Source organism: Oncorhynchus nerka, linkage group LG14 (genome assembly GCF_034236695.1).
Source record: "Oncorhynchus nerka isolate Pitt River linkage group LG14, Oner_Uvic_2.0, whole genome shotgun sequence".
NCBI classification, from domain to species: domain Eukaryota; kingdom Metazoa; phylum Chordata; class Actinopteri; order Salmoniformes; family Salmonidae; genus Oncorhynchus; species Oncorhynchus nerka.
In genome coordinates, this window is record NC_088409.1 from 50,674,365 (window position 1) to 50,698,949 (window position 24,585).

Here is a 24,585-nt window from a genome sequence, read left to right on the forward strand (position 1 = left end):
ATGGGTGTAACATCAGTGGGTGGATCAACAGCCATGGGTGTAACATCAGTGGGTGGATCAACAGTGATGGGTGTAACATCAGCACTCCATTATTGGTTAGACCAGCCATAGCCAGGTGCACCGTGGCTTAATGTCAACCGGAGCGAGCGGACCAACGGAGAGTGCCATCACTTACCCCTGGTTCTAGGGCTCCTTGTGTGCCTGCTTGCTTCTTAAGTTGTTCTTCCTCCCTTCTGCAGATCCAGAACCATTCCCAAACCCAATCCAGATCCCATTGGCCGGTCCCAGCACCAGACCACGAGGTGCGAAGGAGGGAACAAACACCCGACCTTCACCCGGAGCAAGTGGACCACAGGGGAGTGCCACAATTGACCTCCAGGTCTAGGGCTCCCTTGTGTCTGCTTGCTCTTCAGGTTGTCTTTCCTCCCCTCTACAGATCCCGACCCAGCCCCAGGTTCCTGTTTTCTCAGAGGCCCACAGTCCAAGCACCAACCCCTGGTTTTCCAGCCCTGTTACGACCACAATTTCTAACCTGGCCCCAACACCAACCCATGTTTTCCTGGTCCCAGGCCCAGCACCAACCCCGGACACAGCACTGACCAACCAGAACTGTCACCTTCATCCAGCAATTGCCAGCTCAACCCTTCCTTTCCCCAAAGACACATTGTGGACTGACTGACGGACTGAATTGACTGACCGATTTTTCTCATTCCTTTTTTTATTTAATGATTCCTTCTTTACTTTTGTTTGATTGGATGACCATTTGGTTTGATTAATTTTAATTGATTACTTATAGTTTGAATTGTTGATTATTTTGAATTTTGAATTAATGTTGGACTGAATTTTTACTTGTTGAACATTTTAAACTGTAATTAATTTTGGAATAACTCTTGCTGCTGGCGATTCTCTTATCCACCTCTAAGCAGACAACACCATTCTGTATACTTCTGGCCCTTCTTTGGACACTGTGTTAACAAACCTCCAGACGAGCTTCAATGCCATACAACTCTCCTTCCGTGGCCTCCAACTGTCCTTAAATGCAAGTAAAACTAAATGCATGCTCTTCAACCGATCGCTGCCTGTACCTGCCTGCCCGTCTAGCATCACAACTATGGACGGTTCTGATTTAGAACATGTGGACAACTACAAATACCTAGGTGTCTGGATAGACTCCTTCCGGACTCACATTTAGCTTCCTATTTTGCAACAAAGCATCCTTCACTCATGCTGCCAAACATACCCTCAATAAAACTGACTATCCTACCAATCCTTGACTTCAGCGAAGTCACCCAACTAACCCATATTGTTTTTTTCTTCTTTTCCTTTGCACCCCAGTATCTCTACTTGCACATTAATCTTCTGCACATCTATAACTCCAGTGTTAAATTGTAATTATTTCGCCAATGTGGCCTATTTACTGCCTTACCTCCCCAATCTTACTTCATTTGCACACACTGTATATAGACTTTTCTATTGTGTTATTGACTGTACGTTTTTTTATTCCATGTGTTTGTGTCGCACTGCTTTGCTTTATCTTGACCAGGTCGCCGTTGTAAATGAGAACTTGTTCTCAACCTCCCTACCTGGTTAAATAAAAATGTTTACATAACAGGTTAAGATAACTAATGTAGCAGGTTATGAGAATGAACGTAGCTGGTTATGATAATTAACGTGGCAGGTTAGGATAATGAGGATACGGTTAGGAAAATGGTTAGGGTTAGGTTTAGCTAAATGTAGCTCTTCAGATGCAAAATCGTTCAATCCCAGAAAGTGTTCAACTGCAAAACAATCAAGTACCGTCCTTCTGACTAACATGCGCAACATTGCACGTGTGCAAAAGACAGAAAAGCGCACTTCTCAAATCAAATATGTAGTATGTTTACACAAGCATACGCTGATCATACATATTTTCTTAAGCATATAGCTCTATAATTTACTTTCCTTCCATCACAACTTCGCTTTTCCTGCTAGCTGTGTTTAACCTGAACGAGCCACCGTATTGCGTCACATGTTGACTTCAGCAATTTGACCATGTGACTTTTTGTGGTTTCAGATGCTAGCTTTTGATGTTCCCGACAGTTTTAGAAAGTCAAAATTATAACTGAAACTGTATTTTGCGTTTTGGACACTAGCTACAAGTATTATATGGACTCCATTCGAGTTTCTTGTCGTGTATGACCTACAATAAAGTTATTAATCGTTTGAAATAAGCTACGACGCTACAGTGTGTTGACATATTAGCTAGCTAGCTAACCGGCTAGCTCATTGGCCAGTTTAAGGGCAAAATCAAAGAGGTGAGTTGTTTGACGTTAGCAACATTATATTTTTAAAATCTTCATAGGCATTGTGGCATGCCAGCTAAGTAGCTAGTAGTAAAAAGCTTTAAAAACCACGAACTCCCAAGTTAACTTGGCCAGCTAACGTTACAGTATATAGGGCGACCAATTTGACAGTACTAGTAGCTACCTGTCACGTTAGTTAACTTGTCATGCACTGCGTTAGCTAAACGTCACCGTTGCTTGACTTGGTTTTATATTGTTATATTAAGTGTAACCCAGTTAAAATAGATTTGGAAACCTAATTAAACGTATTGTTTTCTGTTTTTGTAGCTATGGCCTTATACAAAATAGAGCTGTGTCATATGCTTTTACATCATGTTGAAATTGATGACTTTATAAATTAGTTGAATAAACCATTGTCGACATCTTTACAGAACAAAACAGATTTCAGCTATTGTCGTTTAGATTATTGTGTGTGACTGTGCCCTTCTAACGTTAGTTCACGCTGGAGACCAGGCATCATCAGTCTGGCCACTTTACAGCTTTTACCCACACTAGATTAAACTAATTCTAAATTTGGTGGCAATTCAAGACCATGACTATGTGATTCTTTGAATCTGGTGGTGTGTTGGGGCTGGGCTGAAACAAAAGCCTGCACATACAGCAGCCCATAAATGCCAGAGATGCCCAGTAAGTAAGTAACCTTGCACAAGTTAGAATATATATCCTGTTTCTGTAGCTTGAGGCAGGTTGTTGAACAAGTATATCCCCTGGACATGACGCTAGTCTATCGCAGGTCCTTACCCCCAATCTATCTACTTAATGCGGGGTGCCAAGCAGAGACACACTGGGTCCCATTTTTACTGGCTTTGGTATGACTCGGTCAGGGATCGAAATCCCAACCTTCCAATCTCAGTCGGACACTCAAACCACAAGGTCACTGAATTGATTAGAGTTGCCCAGCCCTATACTAAATCATGCAGCAAAGCTCTTAGATTTGCCTTCAATGTTTTCTCTTGGCCCGGTCAGTTTTGGGCACTGCTTAAAACCCAGAGTAGTATTGATATTCCTATGTTTCTCCAATCTACAGCTACAGATGCGGCTAAAGGATCCCTTCTCCTTGAAAGCTGCCGACATGACTAAGCGGACTAACAAGCCGAGGAAGCCTCGAGATGAGGAGTCGTCGGACGAAGTTAGCGGTAAGATCATGGGAAGCTCATGCTCCCTGTTGTGATGAAAAAAACATGTTTCTATATAGGCTGCCTAAAAAAGTTTAATTGACCCAATAAGCCTTCCGCATGTTCTGCTCTAGTAATGGCTAGTCCAATCATGTCTGATTCATTCTATGGCAGGGGATTCGTGTAGTTCAGATTATGCCTTTATTTGACATCTATTGTAAATCATGGTCATTAAGGGATTTGTAGATGCTGGGTTAGCGAGCAAAATCAATGTGACTTTGTGCTCCTCAGTGCTGACCTGCCAGCATGTCAGCAAGGCGGTAGACCTGAACTCAGTCAAGAAGGCAGTGACCTCGAGCATGTGGTCGATGTGTTCAGATTGCCTGAGGGAAAGGACTATGATAGATGGAGAGCCAGCCAGTGGCCACGACATCCTCGTATGCCTCAAGTGCGGCTTCCAGGTGAGCTTGGATTTTGAACACTTTTATCTAAGGTGGGAGGATGAAGGTTTTGTCAGTATTTTGATGTATGAATTGCTGCACTTGACATGTGATTCAGAAATGAAACCCTGTTTGTTTCATTTGTAACAATCTAACCGGCAAAGTGTATGGATGGTGGTGTATGGATGGTGGTAGCCTATCTAAGAAATGGTGATCCAGTGATCTTTACCCCTTTCACAGGGCTGTAGCCAGTCAGAGAGCCAGCACTCCACCAAGCACCACCAAACCCTCCACCCTGAGTCCCATTGCATCACCATCAGCCTCGGCACCTGGAAGGCCTGGTGAGGACCCTACAGCAATACATGGAACATACATATTATAACAGGACAACACATTTTTTTTACAGCCATTCTGCCGTTCCAAATAGGCTGATGTAGCACTATTCCTGTCCCTTTGTGTTCATTGTAGGCAGAGGATCTTGAACTGAAAAGTTATTTGAATATTTACGTTTTGCCTCAGAATATCTCCAGTAAATGTTGTGAGCAGTAGTTATTCACACCACCTCAAAGGAATGACAATTCCGTATTAGTAAGCTGATGGCTTTGTTTGCTGCTCTCTCTATCTCTCCAATTCGTTCACAGGTGTTTTGAATGTAATGAAGAGCTCTCCACTCACTGCAATAAGAAGGCTTTGGCCCAGACCCTGGACTTTCTACAAAAGCACTCTGTCAAGGCAGCCTCAGGTAACACATTCAACACACCTGACAAGGCCACGGGTTGCCAGCCACTCAATGAAAGGTGATCAATTTTAGGTATATTTATTTGTAGACTAAGAGAACAGCAGGCTACCACCTGAAATGAAAAGGGGTAGGTAAACAGTGCTATACCGCACAAGGTGCTGCTACAACTCCCACTTCTTTTTAAATTGAAATATTGATGTTTCTTGGCTTTGACAAAGGCGCTGGACTGAATGAAGAGTTTAATAAATGAGAACCGCTATCAAAAAAAAGCATTTTATCTTCTAGGCTAGAGCCTAGATTTCCAAGAAGCCACTTCAGCTTCCTTTCACTTCCATGTATTTTTAGTGCAATTACTAGTGGTTTTTACAATATGTGCTAATACATAGAGATACAGGTAATTACTGAATGCAGAAACCCTCTGTGGAGACTCTTCTCCTCTACAAACGTACATTGGTGCCTGTAACTCCATTGATGTTCACCTGAAGATGTGGAATTGATTGCAACACACCAACTCCACCTGGTGGACAAGGCTTTTTGGATTCGAAAATCTAGACACCTTTTTCTTTGCAGCTGTGGCCTATAACATTGTTAACTAAGGAAGTGCATCACTTCTTTCATGAAAGATTTGATACGCATCTAACTGCATGGGCTCCGATATGGTACAGGAACGATGCGTTTTAGTTAGAAACGATTTGGTTTGATTAGGGGTGCAAATTAATGTGAAGCAATTCGATGCACTAAAATGTATTGCATTAACACATTTCTATTAGAATTAATTTCTGCTGCTGAAGGGAGCCCCATAACTGGATCTGTCTGAGGTTACTTCTCTAAGCTGTGTGGCCCCCTCTCTCTCCCTCTCTGTGTGTGTGTGTGTGTCCATGGTGTGTGAGTGTCCATGGTGTGTATAGGCAGCTGAGCCCAGACTGAGCATCTACCACCCCACTATCAGATTAGGGGTGGTGGAAATGTATGCTTTTTGTCCCTCCACTTTTATTCTGAAATCACCATCACCAACTAATTAACTTGTAATTTTTACAGATTCAAAATGTTTTGAGCTAGTACTATGTCAATATTTATATTTAGAAATTAGCATGGCATTTAGCCAATTAATATTATGCAGCTTTGGATTTTACTCTGTCTCGAAAGCGAATGGTTTAGACAGGGTTCGTCAACTAGGTTATATCTCGGGCCAATTTCTTTCCTGAGCTAATAGTCTGCGGGCCAGAACATAATTAGTATATAAGTATATTAGCACAATTAGTTGGTCTACACTACAAATTGAACAACATTTTTAACACATCTGATTAGTACATAATAAATTCAGTGACAATAACATAATAATTTTCATCTGATCACGCTCATAAAATCCCCATGCCGCTATTCAATTATTATTTTTGTCTTTCTCTGTGTGTTGATTGGTGGGGGAAAATCGGTCTACGTAGCCTACTGTAGGCTACACTACTTTTCCTAATGTCAACATTTGTTCTGAACAATTAGCTTGATAATGTCGCTCTCAAAAAGTATCAAAAGAAAAGTGGATAATGAAAATGGAAGTTTCAGGGAAGAATGAACAGAGAGAAATGCGTTCATCTTACCATATTTTCCCAATGCCAAGCCAGTGTGTCTTAGTTGCAATGAAAATGTCGCTGTTTGCAAAGAATTCGATCTCCGACATCATTATGAATCTCAGCATAAAACTTTCAAAGTGGCCTTCCCGCCCCAGACAGAGGCCAGACACAAACATTGAAGCCTTAACTGCAAGTTACGCACACTGCTTTTTGGGCTGACGTATTCTGTCACTTAAACCGGTTAAATCTGTCGTTACAAGGAAGAGGGAAAACTGTTGTGGACATGGTGGAAAAACTTGAGGCCTTTACTTTGAAGTTTGAGTTGTTCGATTTGGACTTGTCATCTGGAAGGCTACTGCACTTCAGCACACTGAAGAAACTACTGCACTCCGCAGTATTGTCACAGAGGTGGTGGAAGATTTCATCAAGCACCTGAGGGACAACTTCTCCACCAGATTTGAAGTCTACAGCAAGCCCAAAGATATCATTGTGTTAGTACGTGATCCTTTCACAGTCCGCCCAGATGGAGACTTCTCCTCCCTTGCTAAGAAAACCATACTCTCGCTGGATGAGGCCTCAATTCAAACTGAGCTGATTGAATTCCAGACATCGAGCCAAATCAGGGATGCACTCAGGAGTGCTGAGTCCTTGTGTGTTTTGGGTGGGATGCTCAGAGAAATACCGCACAATAAAGAAACTTGCATTTTATGTGCTAACAATGTTTGGATCGACTTACACCTATAATAGTACTCATTTTCCTCTATGTACGCAATATAGACTCACGACCGGGAACCGGCTTTCACATAAGTCAATCGAGGTCAAAATCACATCCATCTCACCCGACATCCACAAGATCGTGACCGAGGGAAAATACAACTTTTCCGATTGAGTAAGTAGCTTAGTGGCCTATATGACTGTATTTAGTAAATACTAACATTATCGTGAGTGCTTATCCAGGGATATTTAGGTCTCAAGCTGACAGTATTTTCTGTTTGTTCTGTCGTTACGGGAACAGGCTATCCCGATACAGACATTCAGACGTTGCCTTTTTTTCTTTAAATTATTGTTTTTATTTATGCTACATTTTTGTCCTGTTAGGCCATATTTTTGTTGTTGTTGTGAAAGATGCTGTTAAGCGTCATAGTCTAAGCCTACCTCAGCCAGTTGTTATTTTACATAGGCATAGGCTCGGAAGAAATAGACTTCCAATTAAGCCCCCTTGTTGTTTGTGAAGTCAAATTAAAATGAAGATGATTATTTAAATGAATTACTCGACTGGTGTAGTTTTTCTCTGTATGTTGCTGTGCAACACTTGTTATGCAAGTTAGCAATATTTTCAGCACCAGGCGCTGTTCACCTTCTATTGATTGCACTGCGGTTGCAGTTTTACGTTTCAGCAGCACAACAAAATGTTCCACTGCCTGCTTTATTAGTTGACTGTCTCCTGCATTCTCTCCTCATGAATTCGGTTCAAATTGAACTTTTTCATTATTTAGGTTGGGTAAATTCCTTCTTGGGACATTGCATTTGGGAGGTTTTGCATCTCGGGTGCGAGATAAAAAAGAATAAAAAAATAAAAAAAATATCCACTCCCGTAGGCTACACAACTCCGGTAAAACATGCAGTACAATTGTCTACAGCGCTTTTGGTAACAATGACCTCTAACAATTTACATTGGTTGTCACTCAACTAAAACAGCACTGTGTGCACAGTTGTTATCTGACAGTTGTATGCACTTACATGCATACAAGTTCGATAGGCTACTGAACTGAAGGAGAGGACTCTTTAAATTCTTTTTGTTATAAAACAATATGAGTAAAACACATCATTAGTGAAGGCGATTCTTAACATTTGAATGGGTTTTCTGACCGATGCATGCGTAATTTGGATCGGTTTGTACTGCAACAGATGCACTCATATCTTACGCATCAGTCCCCGGTTCAAATGTTTATTGGTGAGTCATTACATCCCTATTGTTAACCATCATGTTCCGTGTAGGTCAATAATCCTCTGAGAATGTTGCATGTAATAACAGAGGTATTACTGTGCAAATATGTCAACTAATAATTTGCTGTGGTTGCATCAGGTTCAAGAATGTTCAAAGCTTTGTTACAGCACATTTCTGCATTAAAATATGCACTGAGGTGTGTTTTTAAGTTGACGAAAGCTGTGATGACCTCCCCATTCATGTTGGTCAGGGCCACAGTATGGCATAACGGCTGACATCACTGAAATGAAAAGCTGCTGTTTGGAGGCCACACAGGTGGCAACAACTGAAAACTTTGGTAAATTCTTTTCTGAAGGGGCTTGTACAGGATTCAAGTCCTTGGAAATTTCTGTATTCCGTCTTTTCTGCACTCGCCATGACTGTTTCATGATTCTACCTCTTCACAAAAGTGGTTTTGTAGCCTAGCCATGCGTATCCCAAACTGTACAGACCAAGCCAATTCCACCTTATCCCAGCCAGCTGAGCCACCCTCACCCAGCCCACCACATTCTCCTAGACCCCCGCCCCCATCTCCCATATGGTAGATTCACATTCCTTGTGATGCCCTGTTTATTAAAGTTCCCTGGCCTAAAGACTACCAACTGCCCTTACTGAGCTGCCCTATGGATGTCTCCTGCCTGTCCTGAGCCTCCTAGCTCTGCTGCTCTTCCTCCCGCCTGCCCCATGTTCATGTCCAAGCTTAGGCTGGTCCACCACAGTCAGTCAGGCAGGCTGTAGTGTTGCGGGAGTGACGCTCCAGTTCCCCGCCTGTGCCGCATGGCCACACTCATTAGTGGCATTATTCGCTTGAGCGACGCTCCCCGGCTGGGTTCCCTGAAGAACGAGAGCAGCTGTGTGGGGTCCGGCCACTGAGCTGAGCCCCCCTCTCCCACAGTCCCTCCCACCTCACTGTGCCCCCTGTCCAACGCTGCATGTCTCAGCACCTCTGGGAAGGGCCTGTGGGGCATGCTTGTGGGAGCCAGGGTCCAACAACGACGACTCCAAAGTGCTGGAGATTAACAGCTGCAGCGCATTCCCAGGGATGAACACACTCAATGACTGGACACACACACACAAATTCCTTCAATTGACAAGCATTTCACTATACCCACAATAACATCTGCTAAACACGTGTATGTGACAAATCAATTTTGATTTGTTTAGAATTGTATAGAATGTGTGAATAGGTACATTATGTATTTTTTTGGTATCTGAGTATGTGTTGGGCTTTACAAGTCTCTTCCTGTGTCTTAGAAATCACAGAATGGTGCTGTACCTCCAGTATTATTTCCCCAGCTTCAAGGGCACTGCGGTTTGAACATACCAGTATCCAATTAGATTCTCCAGTCCTCCTCTGACTTGCCTTAACAAAGCGTACAGGACTACACAGAACTGAAATTCCATATTGTTCCCTCATAAATTACTTTCACTCTGGTTGTGATGGCAGAGCTGGGCATTCCTTTTCAAGAAACATGGTGTTCTCTCTAGATAATTTCCTGTCACCCATCTACTCACTCAGTGGAATAGACAAAACCTGTGACTGATGCATCGCGCATGTCGATGTCCCTGATCCTTTGTTTTTTGATCAGGACCTTTGAGTCTGTGGGGGTGGCAGGGGTCCAGTGTTGAGGGGTCACAGAGGGTGAACACTGCTGGACGCCAACATCCCTTCCCCTTTACCTCTACATTACCTGTTACCTTTCTTCCCACCTGATTGTTCCACACCGGCTGGGAGAGAAAACAGGCGGCCATTGTTGCGGTGAAAATGGACTGCTGCTGTCAGATGGGGAGCTGGTGAAATTGCATTTCTGCTTGAAGGCCAGGTTTTAGGCAGAGTCTGTTTTTGTATTCTCCTTTTACCATAGACGCCAGGCACAAAAGAGCCCCAGCAAGAATTTTTCTAAATCCATAATAGTTTTGTACAACAACAGCTCAGGGAAGAAAGAAAATCTATTAACTGTACTCTCTCACCAACAAGGCCTTCAGCTCAAGTACCAGAGTCCCACTAAAAGGAGACATGACCTCAGGGAGCTAGTCTTCGGCTTGTAACACAGCTGGGGTGTCTTTGTGGAGGAAATTAAAATGTTTCCTTTGAATAGGCATCAGAGCTTGGTGCTCGCTGCGTTTTGCCCATTATTTTCTGGTAGTGAGAAATGTTTCCCCCTCTCTTTGTTATTAGTGTACTTGCAACAGCAAGGACACACACAATTGTATGGAATCTTTACTTAATACTATTATACTATTATATATATTGTTTTACACATGCTTCTCCTACATATACCAAAACCGATGGCTATACGTTTAATAGATTGGTTGTGCTTTTTGAGCTGATACATTTTTAATTACATTTCTAAGACCAGCGTACACTCTCATAACGTCTCTATGACCACAATATTTCTGTATTTTATGGTCAATAGACTTTTTAGAAGTATAAGAACCACAGTTCGATTTCTAAAGCTGATGACATAGAAATGGGGATTCTTCAATACCAAACAAGAGAACCCATGTCAACTTTGTTAAAGGGACAGTGCAGTCAATAACATGATTTTCCTGTTTTCTTAATGATATTTCACCACTATGAGGTTGAAATAACCTATGATAATGCCATTTTACTAGTGTAAGAGCTTTTTGTATTTGAATTTCAGCATGTTTAGGTGGGATGGAGTTTTTGGCCCCAGCATGACATCACAATCTGATCTGATTATTCTGACAAATAACCAGTCATCATTTATTTGCATAATGTATCCTCCTACTTTGAAGGGGTAAGCGGCGTCGGCTCTAGACTAGAGTCTAGTTGATCCTATCTGCCAATCAGGGCTGTGTATGTAGAAATGTTGAAATTTGTATCGAACATACCGACGCGATCAGTGTGACGACCCTCCCACTCTGTCTGCCGAATTCTTTCTCTTTGCTCTTGTTTTCCTTAATAGGATGTCGGTGGGCGGAGCATGGAGGGACCTCAGAGAAATGGGACACACCTGGGCTCGGGTGTGTCCCAGGAAAAATGCACCTCTTCCCCATTTGTTGGGGGAGACTCTCTCCATGCAGACACTTTTTTTGTGGCCTTTTGGTTGTTTGCTTTGGCACCTTTCAACACCCGCTTTATCACATTTATGCATGCAAAACACTCACTTACATTACTGATTACACACACTATTGTTAATAGTATTTAGTTTACTTTATTTAATAAATATATTTTGTTATTCCTTGTCTCCACGTTGTCTCCCTTTTGTTATGAACTTTGAGCCGGTTCGTGACAAGTGGGGGCTCATCCAGGTTAATAAGGTTGGTTCCTAGACATTTTTGGTGTATAGCATTTTGTTGCATTATGAAGGACTAATACTAGTGTCATTTCGCTTACTAGTATGTGTGTTGTGTTTGGGAGAAAACGTGGAGTTAATGTTAAATTCTGTAGGTGCTTTTTTTGCATCTTTTGTTAGTTTTTGAGTTTGATGCCCAGTACTGGTTGTTTGTTTTTGGTTAGCTTGCCACTGCGGTGGATAGTTTGTGTGCTGCGTTGGAGAGAGAACATTGGTTAGTTTCCAGGCCCCTGTCCAGCCTGGAAACTCTTGCTCTACTCACTGTTGGGACATCGGTCTGAGGTGAGTACAATCGGCTGTGTACCTCAGCGGGAGATTTGGATAGGGTAGTGATACTTGCTACCCGGGGCTGTAGCCTTTTTCCCCTGTTAGGCTTAGCGACATGTTTAATTTTGGAATACGTTGGGCATGGTTATTTTGTTTTATTTTTGTGTGGTGTCTGTGGACTGAGCAGTTGTCTCAGGGGCACATCCGTGGCTTGGTGGAATCTGCCAGCGTGCTAGGTGGTTTATTTCCTTGCCAGCAGGCTACAGTGCGTAATTACCCACCGCAAATCTGCACGAAGACTAGGGTTGAGTTATTGTAGGTTTTGGGGAAGCTCCATATATATCTCATCTCTCTTCTGTGGTGCCCAGTGTGATTGTCACTTCTCTTGTGGTCTGGTGTGTTCAGCAGAGGGGAAGAGCGAGAGGAAAGATTTTTTTTAATTTATTTTTTATTTTTACATCTGACTGGCTTTCCATCAGAGGAACTGTTAGAATTATGTACTTAAGAACAGCTGTTGAAGATTGCTGAACACTAGAAGGTTGAAATTAGTGATAAACGTCTAAAAGATTCTATTAGGTTAATATTAAAGGCCAATTTGATGGAGAGTGATATTCTTGAAGTTACCACTGTGGCAGCCTCTGCTGAGGACTTGCCGTCTCCCCGTAACGTTACAATGGCCGCTCCATCTGTTAGTCCTAGTAGTCTTCTTTTTGAACAGCAGAAAGAACTGCTTCTGTTACAGCTAGAGTATGACCTTGAAAAATATGTAAAGGAATTGGAATTTAAACAGGATTTGGAGCGTGCTAAAATCAAGCTGCAACAAGAGCGGCTAGAGCTGGTTAGGGAAGGTAAGCTCTCAGGGGAGAGTTTGCTCTGGGAAGGCGACCCAGATTTACCTAGGGGTCGTTCCTATTTTGGTCGTGCCCCGGACACATTTGATATCGTTGGGAACTTACGGTTGTTGCCTAAATTTAATGAGAAGGAACCTGAGACATTATTTTTGTTATTTGAGGAGTTGGCCTGATTCTTACCCCACTTTAATGTGGCAGTGTGTGTTGACTGGTGAAGCGCAGGAAGCATATTCTGCTCTTGGTGTAGCTGACAGTGTCAGTTATGATAAGGTTAAAATGGCTGTGTTACAGATTTATGAATTGGTCCATGAGGCTTACCGCCAACGATTTCGAACTTTAAAGAGGGATAATAAACAGACTCATGTTGAGTTTGCGCAAGTGTTATCTTCACAGTTTAATCGCTGGTGTTCCACCTCTGCAGTTATGACTTTCCAAGGGCTGTGTGATCTGATTATGCTAGAGCAATTTAAGGACACAATCCCTGATCATATAGCCACGTACATTAACGAACGGAAAGTAAAAGACTACCGCTGCGGTTTTGGCGAACGAGTATGTTTTGACTCACAAATGTGTCTTTGCAGAGCCCCGTATTTGGAGTGAGTGGGGGCGTTTGGAGAGATTTGGGCCTCGTTCACCGAGATACTTCGGTTCACGGGCAGAGTTTCATTCAACTAGCGTTGAGCCTGACTCCCGTGGTAAATTTGACTTTGGTCAAGAGTGTCACTACTGTCAAGGTTCAGGTCATTGGAAAAACGGTTGTCCTGTTCGCAGGGCTAGGGGTAAATTCAGTATGTGTGCTTACGTTAAATCTAAGCCTACGGTGTTGGCTGTGCCTGTTCCACATCAGTTCACTCCTGACATATTGTCTCGTGCCCAAGGTGATGTGAAAGTCCATATTGGCCCAGACTATTTACCTTTCATTACGGAGGGTTTTGTGTCTATGTTAGGGAGTAAGGCTCTAGTGCCAGTTAAGATCCTGAGAGACACAGGTGTCTCTAAATCGTTTGTGTTGGAGTCTGTGTTACCCTTCTCTGCTGAGACTGACTAGGGGGAATAGTGTTCTAATCAGGGGAATAGGTTTGAACACTCTTGTCAGTCACATTGCTTAAACTGATGTTGGATTGTGGACTGGTGAAAGGTGAGGTTGTTGTGGGGGGTGCGTCCTTCATTGCCAATTGAGGGTATCAACATTATCATTGGGAATAACTTGGCTGGTGAGCGTGTATGGCCTGTCGTTTATCCATCTCTAGTGGTTTCCACTAAGCCGTCATTTGTAGGGATTCCTGATGAGTGTGCAGAGTTTCCCAGAGGTGTTCTCTGCGTGTGCAGTGACACGTTCTATGAGCCGTGGTGACCTGGTCGCTGCTCCGGCTAACGGGAATACCACAAAGAAATCTGTCACTACTTTCCCTGTTATCCCGTTATCTATACCCCGCTCTGGTCTAATCAAGGCACAACAGGCTGATCCCACATTAGAAGAGTTGCGTGACCAAATTGTGCCTATAGAACAGTTGGGAGATGTCGCCCATGGCTATTTTCTGCAAGAGGATGTCCTGATGAGAAAGTGGGTGTCTCATGGTAGTTGTTTTCTGGGGGAGGTGATTAGTCAGGTTGTTGTACCAGTTAAGTTGGTTTTGACAACTTCCCACAATGACATTGCTGGACATATGGGTGTGAGGAAAACCTACAATTGCATATTAAGACATTGTTTTGGGCCTTGGTTGAAGAGGGATGTTGCTAAGTTCATCCAAACTTGTCACACCTGTCAATTAACTGGTAAACCTAATCAAGCTATTAAGCCGGTACCACTGTGTCCTATTCCTGAACTCAGCCAACCTTTTGAGTATCTGATTGTTGACTGTGTTGGTCCTCTGCCTCATTCTTTACAGGGTAGTAGTTACCTGTTCACTGATGTGTCAGACCACTAGGTTTCCTGCTGCCTATCTTCTCTGGCCTATCACAACTAAGTCTGTGCTAAAAGCTTTGACTCAGTTTCTCTCACTGTTTAGAATCTCTAAGGTCATTCAGAGTGATCAAGGATCTAATTTCACCTCTAATCTGTTTGGTCAGGTTCTCCCAACAGCTCCATATTAAAGACAATTTGTCTAGCGCCTATCACGCGCAAAGTCCAGGAGCGCTGGAATGTTTCCATCAAACACTTAAGTCTTTGTTGAGAGCTTATTGTACTGAGATGGATTGGGAGGAGGGGTTGCCTTGGTTACTGTTAGCCGCTAGGGAGGTTTCACAGGAGAGCACGGGGTTCAGTCCAAATGACCTTGTGTTTGGACATGGGGTTGCATGGACTTCTATCTGTTCTCCAGGATGACTGGAAGTCTCCCGAGCCACCTCAGTCCCTGTTATCGTATGTGTGTGATTTCTGGAGACGCCTGTACGCCGCTGGTGAAATGGCTAAAGAGAAGCTATCATCTTCACAGGAGAGGATGAAAGGCCTATTTGATCGGCGAACTGAGCCTCGTCACTTTAGTCCGGGTGACCAGGTTCTTGCTCTGCTGCCAATTGTTGGATCTTCTTTTCAAGCCAAGTTTCAAGGTCCATATATGGTTGTGTGCCTGTGCACTGAGCATTTAAATGGCAAAAGGTGGCTCAGGGAAATAAATGATACAAATATACATTTAGAGTTATTTTAATGAAAAACACAGTGATGATTTCAAAATAAAATGAAAACGACTGCGTACAGGCTTTAATATGGCTGCTCCCACCTCAATCTTGCCATTCATACAAAATATATTGGTTACTCTACTATTGTTTCAGCGAAAACTTTAGCTTTCTTGTTACTGGTGTAATGTATTTTTTGTATTTAGAAAGTTGCTTGCCACAGTGGAACAGAATGTTGTACCTGGTGAAAGCTAATGTTTTTTTCTCTTGACAAATAAACACAATTTGTACTATAGAAATATTTCCCTCCCAGAAGAGACAAATACCATATTTTGCAATGCATTCCATTTATATAATGGAGCTAGACACACTTTCTCTTTTTGACATTTTGGTTTGATGTGTTCAGCCCTTTTCATCTAGGACCTTCAACCCTGAGAAAACAATGTATTTATTCTCTGTGCCCATATACATGGCATCTCTCAAAGGATACAACTCAACTCTTACCATGTGGCATGTTGGAGAACCCTGTAGTGTTACAAGTTGGCTAGATGTTCTGTTTTTGGGGTCCCTGGTCAACCCATAAGAACCTTGTTTAAATCCAGGGTTCCTGTTCTACATGTGATGTAGTGTTGGTCTACAGTCAGTCCAGTGGGCAATGTCCATAAGAAAACATATTTTACCCTGGTGGTCCCTTTTTATGAAGCTAATCAAGGGTGCTTCTGTAGTTTTTCCCACCACTGCACACTAATGTAGGCAAGCAATGTTGCCAGCAACAGCTTGGAAAGTGTGTGTGTGTGTGTATTTGCGTGTGTGTTTTGTATGTGTAGATTTAACATGGCAGTGGGCTCTTTTGGCCTCAGATGGCAAGAAAGCAGGCTTTTCATGCCCTGCAGTCACAACAAATGTACAAATTAAGACATTTGGTGTTGCTCAGCCTTCCCCTTGACTGCCCGTTTACTGCTAAATGACGAGAGCTGTCCTTGGCTCTCCACTACGGTCCCATTCTAAAATGGTGAAATTAATCAAACAAGTCTCTCTGCTTCAATGTTTTAATGTGAGGACACTGCTTCATAGGCTTTTGAGGAAGTATGTCAAATGAGAGGTCATTTAGCTTGTCTGTTGATCAGTTAGGTTTTGGATATACATTTTTCTTTAGCCTAGCCCTATGCTGTGGCTGGTGTAGTCAAGTTTTCAACCATAGTTACAATACTCTGCTCTAGACTAATAGGTACTGTAGTGATTATTTTATATGTCAACATCCCGAATATGTTTCATACAGCGCGTCAATCCAGTGAGTCTTGTAAATTCAATTTATAGTTCAAAATAGTTTGGTGTAATGGCGGTATATTTGATCATATGAATAACCTCTATCGTCTTGACAAGATTTGCAATTTATTTTGTGAACAATGGGTTTTTTTTTAGATTACAAAGGCATTACAACAACAAAAAAATAGCATTTTCCTCATTTTTAACCCCGCCACCCTAATCCCTAGCAACGCATACTATAAAAAATTCCAACGTAACCACGTCCTGAAAACAAGCCAACCATTTCCTTATATGAAGGTCATGTGGTGGCAACCAGTGCTGAACAAGTTTTTTTTTGGCAGCAGTCAGCCAAATCTTGCACTGTTTGTTATTCAGCTGCATACCTGATCCGTCATTAACAGAGGAATTTGTTCAAGGGGTACAGTTTTCTCAATCGTGTCAGAGAGAATACCGTCCTCCAGAACTCATCAGGACAATCCCATATCATATGTTTATAGTCTGTTTTGGAGTCTGTTTTGCATGAAATCTTACAAGTGTTGTGAAGTATGACCAATGAGCTTCAAATGTATTAACTGAACGTTTGGGTTCTTTGAGTGAAATATATTCTCCTAGACATTTTCCCAATCAACAGCCTCATCAGTATTCATATCCTAAAACCCACGCTTTAACAATTGAAAGATCTTTCCGCTTTAGTAATTGAAGATGAGAGTAATTAACTGACACATCAGAGTGAATTTTTACATTCCTGTCCAATCACAGCCTGCCTTCCCAAACTCATACCCCATGGAGCAGATGCTAAGCTACATGACTGTTTGGCTAGAACGGACTGGAATATGTTCCGGGATTCCTCCGATGGCATTGAGGAGTACACCACATCAGTCATTGGCATCATCAATAAGTGGATCGACGACGTCGTCCCCACAGTGACCGTACGTACATAAGCCATGGATTACAAGCAACATCCGCACTGAGCTAAATGCTAGAGCTGCCGCGTTCAAGGAGCGGGACTCTAACCCGGAGGCTTATAAGAAATCCCGCTATGCCCTCCAATGAACCATCAAACAGGGAAAGCGTCAACACGGGACTAAGATCGAATCGTACTACACCGGCTCTGACGCTCGTCGGATGTGGCAGTGCTTGCAAACCATTACAGACTACAAGGGGAAGCACAGCCAAGAGCTGCCCAGTGACACGAGCCTACCAGACGAACTAAACTACCTCTATGCTCGCTTCGAGGCAAATGACACTGAAACATGCATGAGACCAGCTGTTCCGGAAGACTGTGTGATCACGCTCTCCACAGCTGATGTGAGTAAGACCTTTAAACAGGTCAACATTCACAAGGTCGCAGGTCCAGACGGATTACCAGGACGTGTACTGTGACCAACTGGCAAGTGTCTAAACTGATATTTTCTCCCTGTCTGAGTCTGTAATACCAACATGTTTTAAGCAGACCACCATAGTGCCTGTGCCCATGAACACTAAAGTAACCTGCCTAAATGACTACTGACCCTTAGCACTCACATCTGTAGCCATGAAGTGCTTTGAAAGTCTGAAATGGCTCACATCAACAACTTTATCCCAGAATCCGTAGACACACTCCAATTTGCATACCGCCCCAACAGATCAACAGATAATGCAGTCTCTATTGCACTCCATACTTCCCTTTCCCACCTGGACAAAGGAACACCTATGTAAGAATGCTATTCATACACTACAGTTTAGCGTTCAACACCATAGTGCCATCAAAGCTCATCAATAAGCTAAGGAGCCTGGGACTGAACAGCTCCCTCTGCAACTGGATCCTGGACTTCCTGATGGGCTGCCCCCAGGTGGCAAGGGTAGGTAACAACACATCTGCAACGCTGATTCTCAACACAGGGGCCCCTCCTGTGCTCCCTGTTCACTCATGACTGCACGGCCAGGCATGACTCCAACACCATCAATAAGTTTGGCAATGACACAACAGGGGTAGAACTGATCACCGACAATGACGAGACCGCATATAGGCAGGAGGTCAGAGACCTGGCCATGTGGTGCAAGGACAACAACCTCTCCCTCAACGTGATCAAGATAAAGGAGATGATTGTGGATTACAGGAAAAAATGGATCAAGCACGACCCCATTCTCATCGACTGGGCTGTAGTGGAGCAGGTGGGAGCTTCAAGTTCCTTGGTGTCCACATCACCAACAAACTAACATGGTCCAAGCACACCAAGACAGTCGTGAAGAGGGCACGACAAAACCTATTCCCCCTCAGGAGATTGAAAGGATTTGGCATGGGTCCTCAGATCCTCAAAAGGTTCTACAGCTGCACCATCGAGAGCATCCTGACCAATTGCATCACCGCCTAGTATGGCAACTGCTCGGCATCTGACCATAAGGAACTACAGAGGGTAGTGTGAACTGCCCAATACATCACTGGGGCCAAGCTTCCTGCCATCCAGGACCTCTATACCGGTGTCAGAGGAAGGCCCTAAAAATTGTGAAAGACTAGAAAGACCACCCTAGTCATAGACTGTTCTCTCTGCTACTGCATGGCGAGCAGTACCGGAGCACCAAGTCTAGGTCCAAGAGGCTTCTAAACAGCTTCTAACCCAAAGCCATAAGACTCCTGAACACCTAATCAAATGGCTACCCAGACTATTTACATTGCCCCTCTCCACACCACTGCCACTCTGTTGTCATCTATGCATAGTCACTTTAATAACTCTACCTACATGTACATATTACCTCAACTAACCGGTGCCCCCGTACATTGATCCTGTACCGGTACCACCCTGTGTATAGTCTCGCTATTGTTATTTTACTGCTGCTCTTTAATTACTTTTACTTTGATTTATTTTTCTTATCTGTATTTTTTAAAACGGCATTGTTGTTAGTGGCTCGTAAGTAAGCATTGCACCGTAAGGTCTTCTTCACCTGTTGTATTCGGCGCATGTGACGAATAAGATTTGATTTGAGTTTCAATACATGTATTTCCCCTGGATTATCGACCCCTTTTGCAGACCAGACTTGACTCAAATGCTTCAGTACCTGAAGTAACAGCCTGGTTATGCCACAGAGGAGTATGGAGATGCCTCTTCCAGTTACCACCTATTCACTTCTCAACCCTCCTAAAATCATATTTTGTATTGGAGATAATGGGACCATAATATAACATGCATTTCTTGATAGTTATACCAGAAAATAACACATAAAATAACATCTTGTAATCTAATAGGAAAAACGAGTACCTCCTCAATAGTTCTCCAAGAGACTGATGTAGACTGATCGAACCATGATCTAAGTCGGCGTAACTGGAAAAACTGTTGGTAAATATAAACATTTGGTTATGCAAGTCCCCCATCTCCCTTAGGTCGTTGTAGTACCTCAAACAGGATGTTTGGAATGACAAAGGTATTTACGTACAGGTTTATCAATCCTTACCCAATAACCTAGTGGCGGAAAGAGAGGGATCATCATTGTTTAGGAAATGAATACTCATCTTTATGGAAGCAAACCCTTGTTTGTAAGGAACCAGGCAACTTCTCCCAAATGTTTAGATCTTGTTCAACCTCTTTTGTAAATTTTCTCATAATGAAACTTCACCAAACCATGCAGAGATGTTTTGTGTATTAAAGATGCACTATGCAGAAATTGCTCCGCCATTTCTTGGTTGCTAAAATTCTAATAGTTTATTTTTATTTTTTAGTTAATTTCAGTTTATGTGACAAAACAAGCAAGTATAGTGTAGAAGATTATTGTACCATCTAAACCACTGTCAAATATAGTTTCCAATAACCAAAAATATTGTATTTTCATCTGTTTGGATGTGGTGTACAAGGCCGAAAGTAAAAGACACAAAAACAAAACTTAAGAACGGGAAGCATAGAAATAGCGCACATAGAACAGCTCTAATACACACATTTCTATGTGAATTTGGCCGTGTCGCCATAAAAAGTTACATATTGCAGCTTTAATGCCCAAATAAGTGGACTGGGATTTAACAGGATTTGTTGAGTGAAGTGAAACTTTCTTGGCCGTTTCATTGATTAACATTTAATGCTAATTTATATCCTGACATCAATTTGTAATATTGAGTTCTCAATATCTATCATATCTAAGAGGATATCATACATGTATAGAGATATGAGATGATGATTTAATCGGTATTGGAGAAGCAATTGCATTCTGCCTCATGAGGCTCTAGAGAGAGAATGAATGTCGGGGAAAACCCGTCGCCTTGTCTACATCCACGAAAAATAGGAAATGGACTTGATTGAATGTCATTTGTAGACATCATGGCAAAAAGTTTAGCGTACGAACCATATCCATAAAATGCTTTCCCAAACCAAATTTCCTTAAATCCGCCAACAATACTGCCATTTGAGCCTGTAAAAAGCTCTTTTGGCATCTAGTGACAGCACAGCGCACGGTGTGTCCAACTGTTGTTTCATGTATTCCGTGCATTAAATGATGGACTTAGATTTGCGCTATTGAATTATTGCGATAGTAGCTTGTGTCCACAAATTCCGATATAAACGAAACATCATTTGGTCCAATTCCTTTAAGGTTTTTGGAGATGTTTAAAAAATATATTGTTTCATAAAGAAAGCAAACAATAACCATTTTTTTTCTCTCACTTGTGTGAAAAATAGCTGGGAGTCGAGGAGGGAGTCAGCAGGAGGGGGGCAGACAGGGATCGTGATCGTTTAGTCTGCCCTGGGGACAAGCTCCACAGTGTCACTGCTGCCCATATTCGGTGGCTGAGCAAGGAGGGCCAGGTGGTGGTTCCCGAGCGCGGCACAGTCAAGCGTGGACACAGCGCATGCTGACATTTTGCCTTCCCCGACTGCTGCAGGGGGAGGAAAAATCTGCTTTTCCATATGCTTGTGCTCGTTGCACCCCTTTCCCGGGTCACTGGCAGATGGATCCCTGAACATTGTTTACCTTCAGTGGCAGTCCCAGATGAAGAGTGTGTCCATTGGCATTCCCATTCTGTCCAGTTTTCCCCTCTCTCCTTAGCCAAGGAGCCGGACGGAATACTCTCTCTCACACACACACACTTGTATAAAAGGTACATTCTCACAAAGCTACATACCCATCTCGTCACATATTCCCCATCGCTTACAGATTCCAGAAAAAAAATGTATCGTATTTCTCTAACTTGTTCTCTCATTCTACCAGAAACTACCCTGTCCACACTTGTTTGCAATGTGTTGTGTAGTGTGACCATATGGGCCCCTCCCTGATGTCTGTTTAGTTCCAGACAGACAGACCTCCAGATGTTTCCAGTGTGGCGGCTGGAGGGACAGATGCTTTTGGCTGGACTGGGTTGGACCAACACTCCATTCAATGGTCCCAAGGCGGAACCCCGCCCCGCTTGGTCACCGAGACCATCACAGTGCCAGTAAAAGAACATCCATCTGCCATAAATCAGAGTAATTATCATCAATATTTGATGTTTGACATTCCCAGTCAACGTTTTAGCTGGATCACAAACTGATTCTGTGGTGGCAGAGTTGATCTAGGGGGGAGGTTAGGGGGGGACCATCCACATCCTCAGCTTGCCATAGTTACACACTTGTCCTGATCTCTGTTATGGGTTTACAAACTGGGTCATACTCAATGGTAGTGATTGGGGGGGGGGGGATCATGATATTATATTGATATTTGACTAAATATACATTTGTAAAATATATTTATACTTGGTAGCGGTAGCTAGCGCTAGTCAGCTGTACTTGCGCCAAAATGTTTCATCCTATAGCTTGTTCTTCATCTTTTTAAAGTGAGCCAACATGTTTTCAGTACTTGTATTCTTGACTGATCAAAACTACTTTTCTCATGGTCTCTCTTGTCCCTCTGCAGCAGACATATTCTGTATAGTGAGCAATATGTTTGGAGCATCAAATCGCAATAAAATCACAGTATCGAATCACAATACATATAGAATCATGAGAATCGCAGGGAGAATTTCTTCAGGGAGCATGTGCAAGGCCTATGTGGGGGTTTTTTGAGGAGAGAAATGGTGGGCAGGAGGGTCGGTTGTTTTCACAATGAAAACTTTGGGCTAAGGGTCATGTCGTCCATGTCTCTCTCACCTTTCCCTTGTCATGCTGGGTGAGAGCCGGAAGCGGACTGGCCTCATTGGCTTTTTATCAGGGCAGCAGCAAGGGGTCCACTGCTAACTGAGCCGTCTGTCTGGAAGTGCTGCTGACAGATACCAGAATACATGGTCCTGAGACCTTAAGGTAGCTTAACCTCCTCTAACCAAGCACATGCTGGTTTGGTTTACTTATGGTACATGCAGCTATAACAATCTCCATTTGATACCATTTATATGGTGAAATAGGTAGGTACTGCAGGTAGCCCCGTATCCTGTCATCCAAATAATAACAATGTCATATAATTATGGTCATAAAGATAATGTCATGTACTGACATTGAGCACCTAAGATGATCACATTTCTCATGTCTTCCCATTTAGAACATTTCAAATCAACAGAGAGAGACTGACAAAGGCATGGCCACCCACCTTTTCCTGTCTCTGGTAGTCTTGTAACACTGATTAAGGTACACATGAGAAGTGTGCGTTAATTCACTGTTAAGCAGCTTGCTGTCTCCCGGAGCATGAAAGAAAATGGATAAATTGTGTAAGTGGTGTGAGTTATGGGTTGGGGGAGGGGCAGGAAGGCAAACGGGCACAAAGGCTGCTTTCTCATCTCAACAGCATTGGGTCCTCTCACTTGTTTTGTTCATTAATGCCTAATGTGACGGAACAGCACTTGTCTCTCCCTCCACAAATGACACTGATGACAACAGAATAGGAAAGGATGGCCTGTAACGTTGGTACTAGGTCCTAGCATGACAGGTGTATGAAATCAAGCGCACCGCCATGCAATCTCCATAGACAAACATTGGCAGTAGAACGGCCTTCCCTGAAGAGCTCAGTTACTTTCAACGCCGCACCGTCATATGATTTCACCTTTCCAATAAGTCAATTCGGCAAATTTCTGCCCTGCTAGAGCTGTCAACTGTAAGGGCTGTTGTTGAGAAGTGGAAACTTACAGGAGCAGCAACGGCTCAGCCGCGAATCTGTAGGCCTCACAAGCTGACAGAACGAGACCGCCGAATGCAGAAGAGCGTTGTGCGTCTGTCCTCTGTTTCAACACTCACTACCAAGTTCCAAACTGCCTCTGAAAGCAATGTCCGCACAATAACTGTTCATTGGGAGCTTCATGAATTGAGTTTCCATGGCCGAGCAGCCACACACCATGCGCAATGCGAAGCGTTACCTGGAGTGGTGTAAAGCTTGCCGCCATTGGATGCCAGGAAAACGCTACCTGCACGAATGCATGGTGCCAACTGTAAAGTTTGGTGGAGGGGACAATGGTCTGGCGCTGTTCTTCATGGTTCGGGCTAGGCCCCTTAGTTCCATTGATGGGAAATCTTTATGCTTCAGCATAGAATTACATTATAGATGATTCTGTGCATCCAACTTTGTGGCAACAGTTTGGGGAAGGCCCTTTGCTGTTTCAGCATGACAATGTCCCCATGCATAAAGCGAAGTCCGTACAGAAATGGTTAGTCAAGATCGGTGTGGAAGAACTTGATTGACTTGCACAGAGCCCTGACCTCAACTCCATCGAACACCTTTGGGATGAATTGGAATGCCGACTTCGAGCCAGGCCTAATCCCCAACATCAGTTTCCAAACTCACTCTAATGGTCTTTTGGCTGAATGAAAGCAAGTCCCCGCAGCATCTAGTGAAAAGCCTTCCCAGAAGAGTGTTATATCAGCGAAGGGGCGACCAACTACATATTAACGCCCATGATTTTAGAATGAGATGTTTAACGAGCAGGTATCCACATACTTTTGGTCATGTAGTGTATCTTCTGCGTGTGTTTTTGTGTTTGATTTCATCAAGACAACCATGTATACTTAATGATGTCAGATGTGTCAAGAATAAGTATCTTATTACTCTTAGGGGCCCGATTTGCCCTGTGTTTCAGTGAGAAAGGTTTCTGACTTTCCTAAAGTGTTTCTTAGCATTACATCCCCCTCGTTTTGTAGATAAGAATTTTGTAGAGAGA

The 24,585-nt window shown here is 43.1% G+C and overlaps 1 protein-coding gene across 3 annotated transcripts in view; it reads left to right on the forward strand.

Annotated features, from left to right (window-relative positions):
- The first annotated feature begins 2,024 nt into the window (after positions 1-2,024).
- Positions 2,025-24,585, forward strand: part of LOC115141396 (ubiquitin carboxyl-terminal hydrolase 45-like) — a 41,889-nt gene continuing 19,328 nt past the window's right edge. For 2 of the 3 annotated variants that reach the window (XM_029680208.2, XM_029680209.2), the window contains exons 1-5: positions 2,025-2,294; positions 3,370-3,478; positions 3,749-3,918; positions 4,138-4,238; positions 4,539-4,639. In XM_029680208.2, the coding sequence (XP_029536068.1) occupies positions 3,376-3,478; positions 3,749-3,918; positions 4,138-4,238; positions 4,539-4,639 (475 nt within the window). In that variant the 5' untranslated portion in view covers positions 2,025-2,294; positions 3,370-3,375. Of the gene's footprint in view, positions 2,295-3,369; positions 3,479-3,748; positions 3,919-4,137; positions 4,239-4,538; positions 4,640-20,234; positions 21,935-24,585 lie in introns of those variants that run through there. The other variant, XM_029680210.2, reaches the window with a different exon arrangement.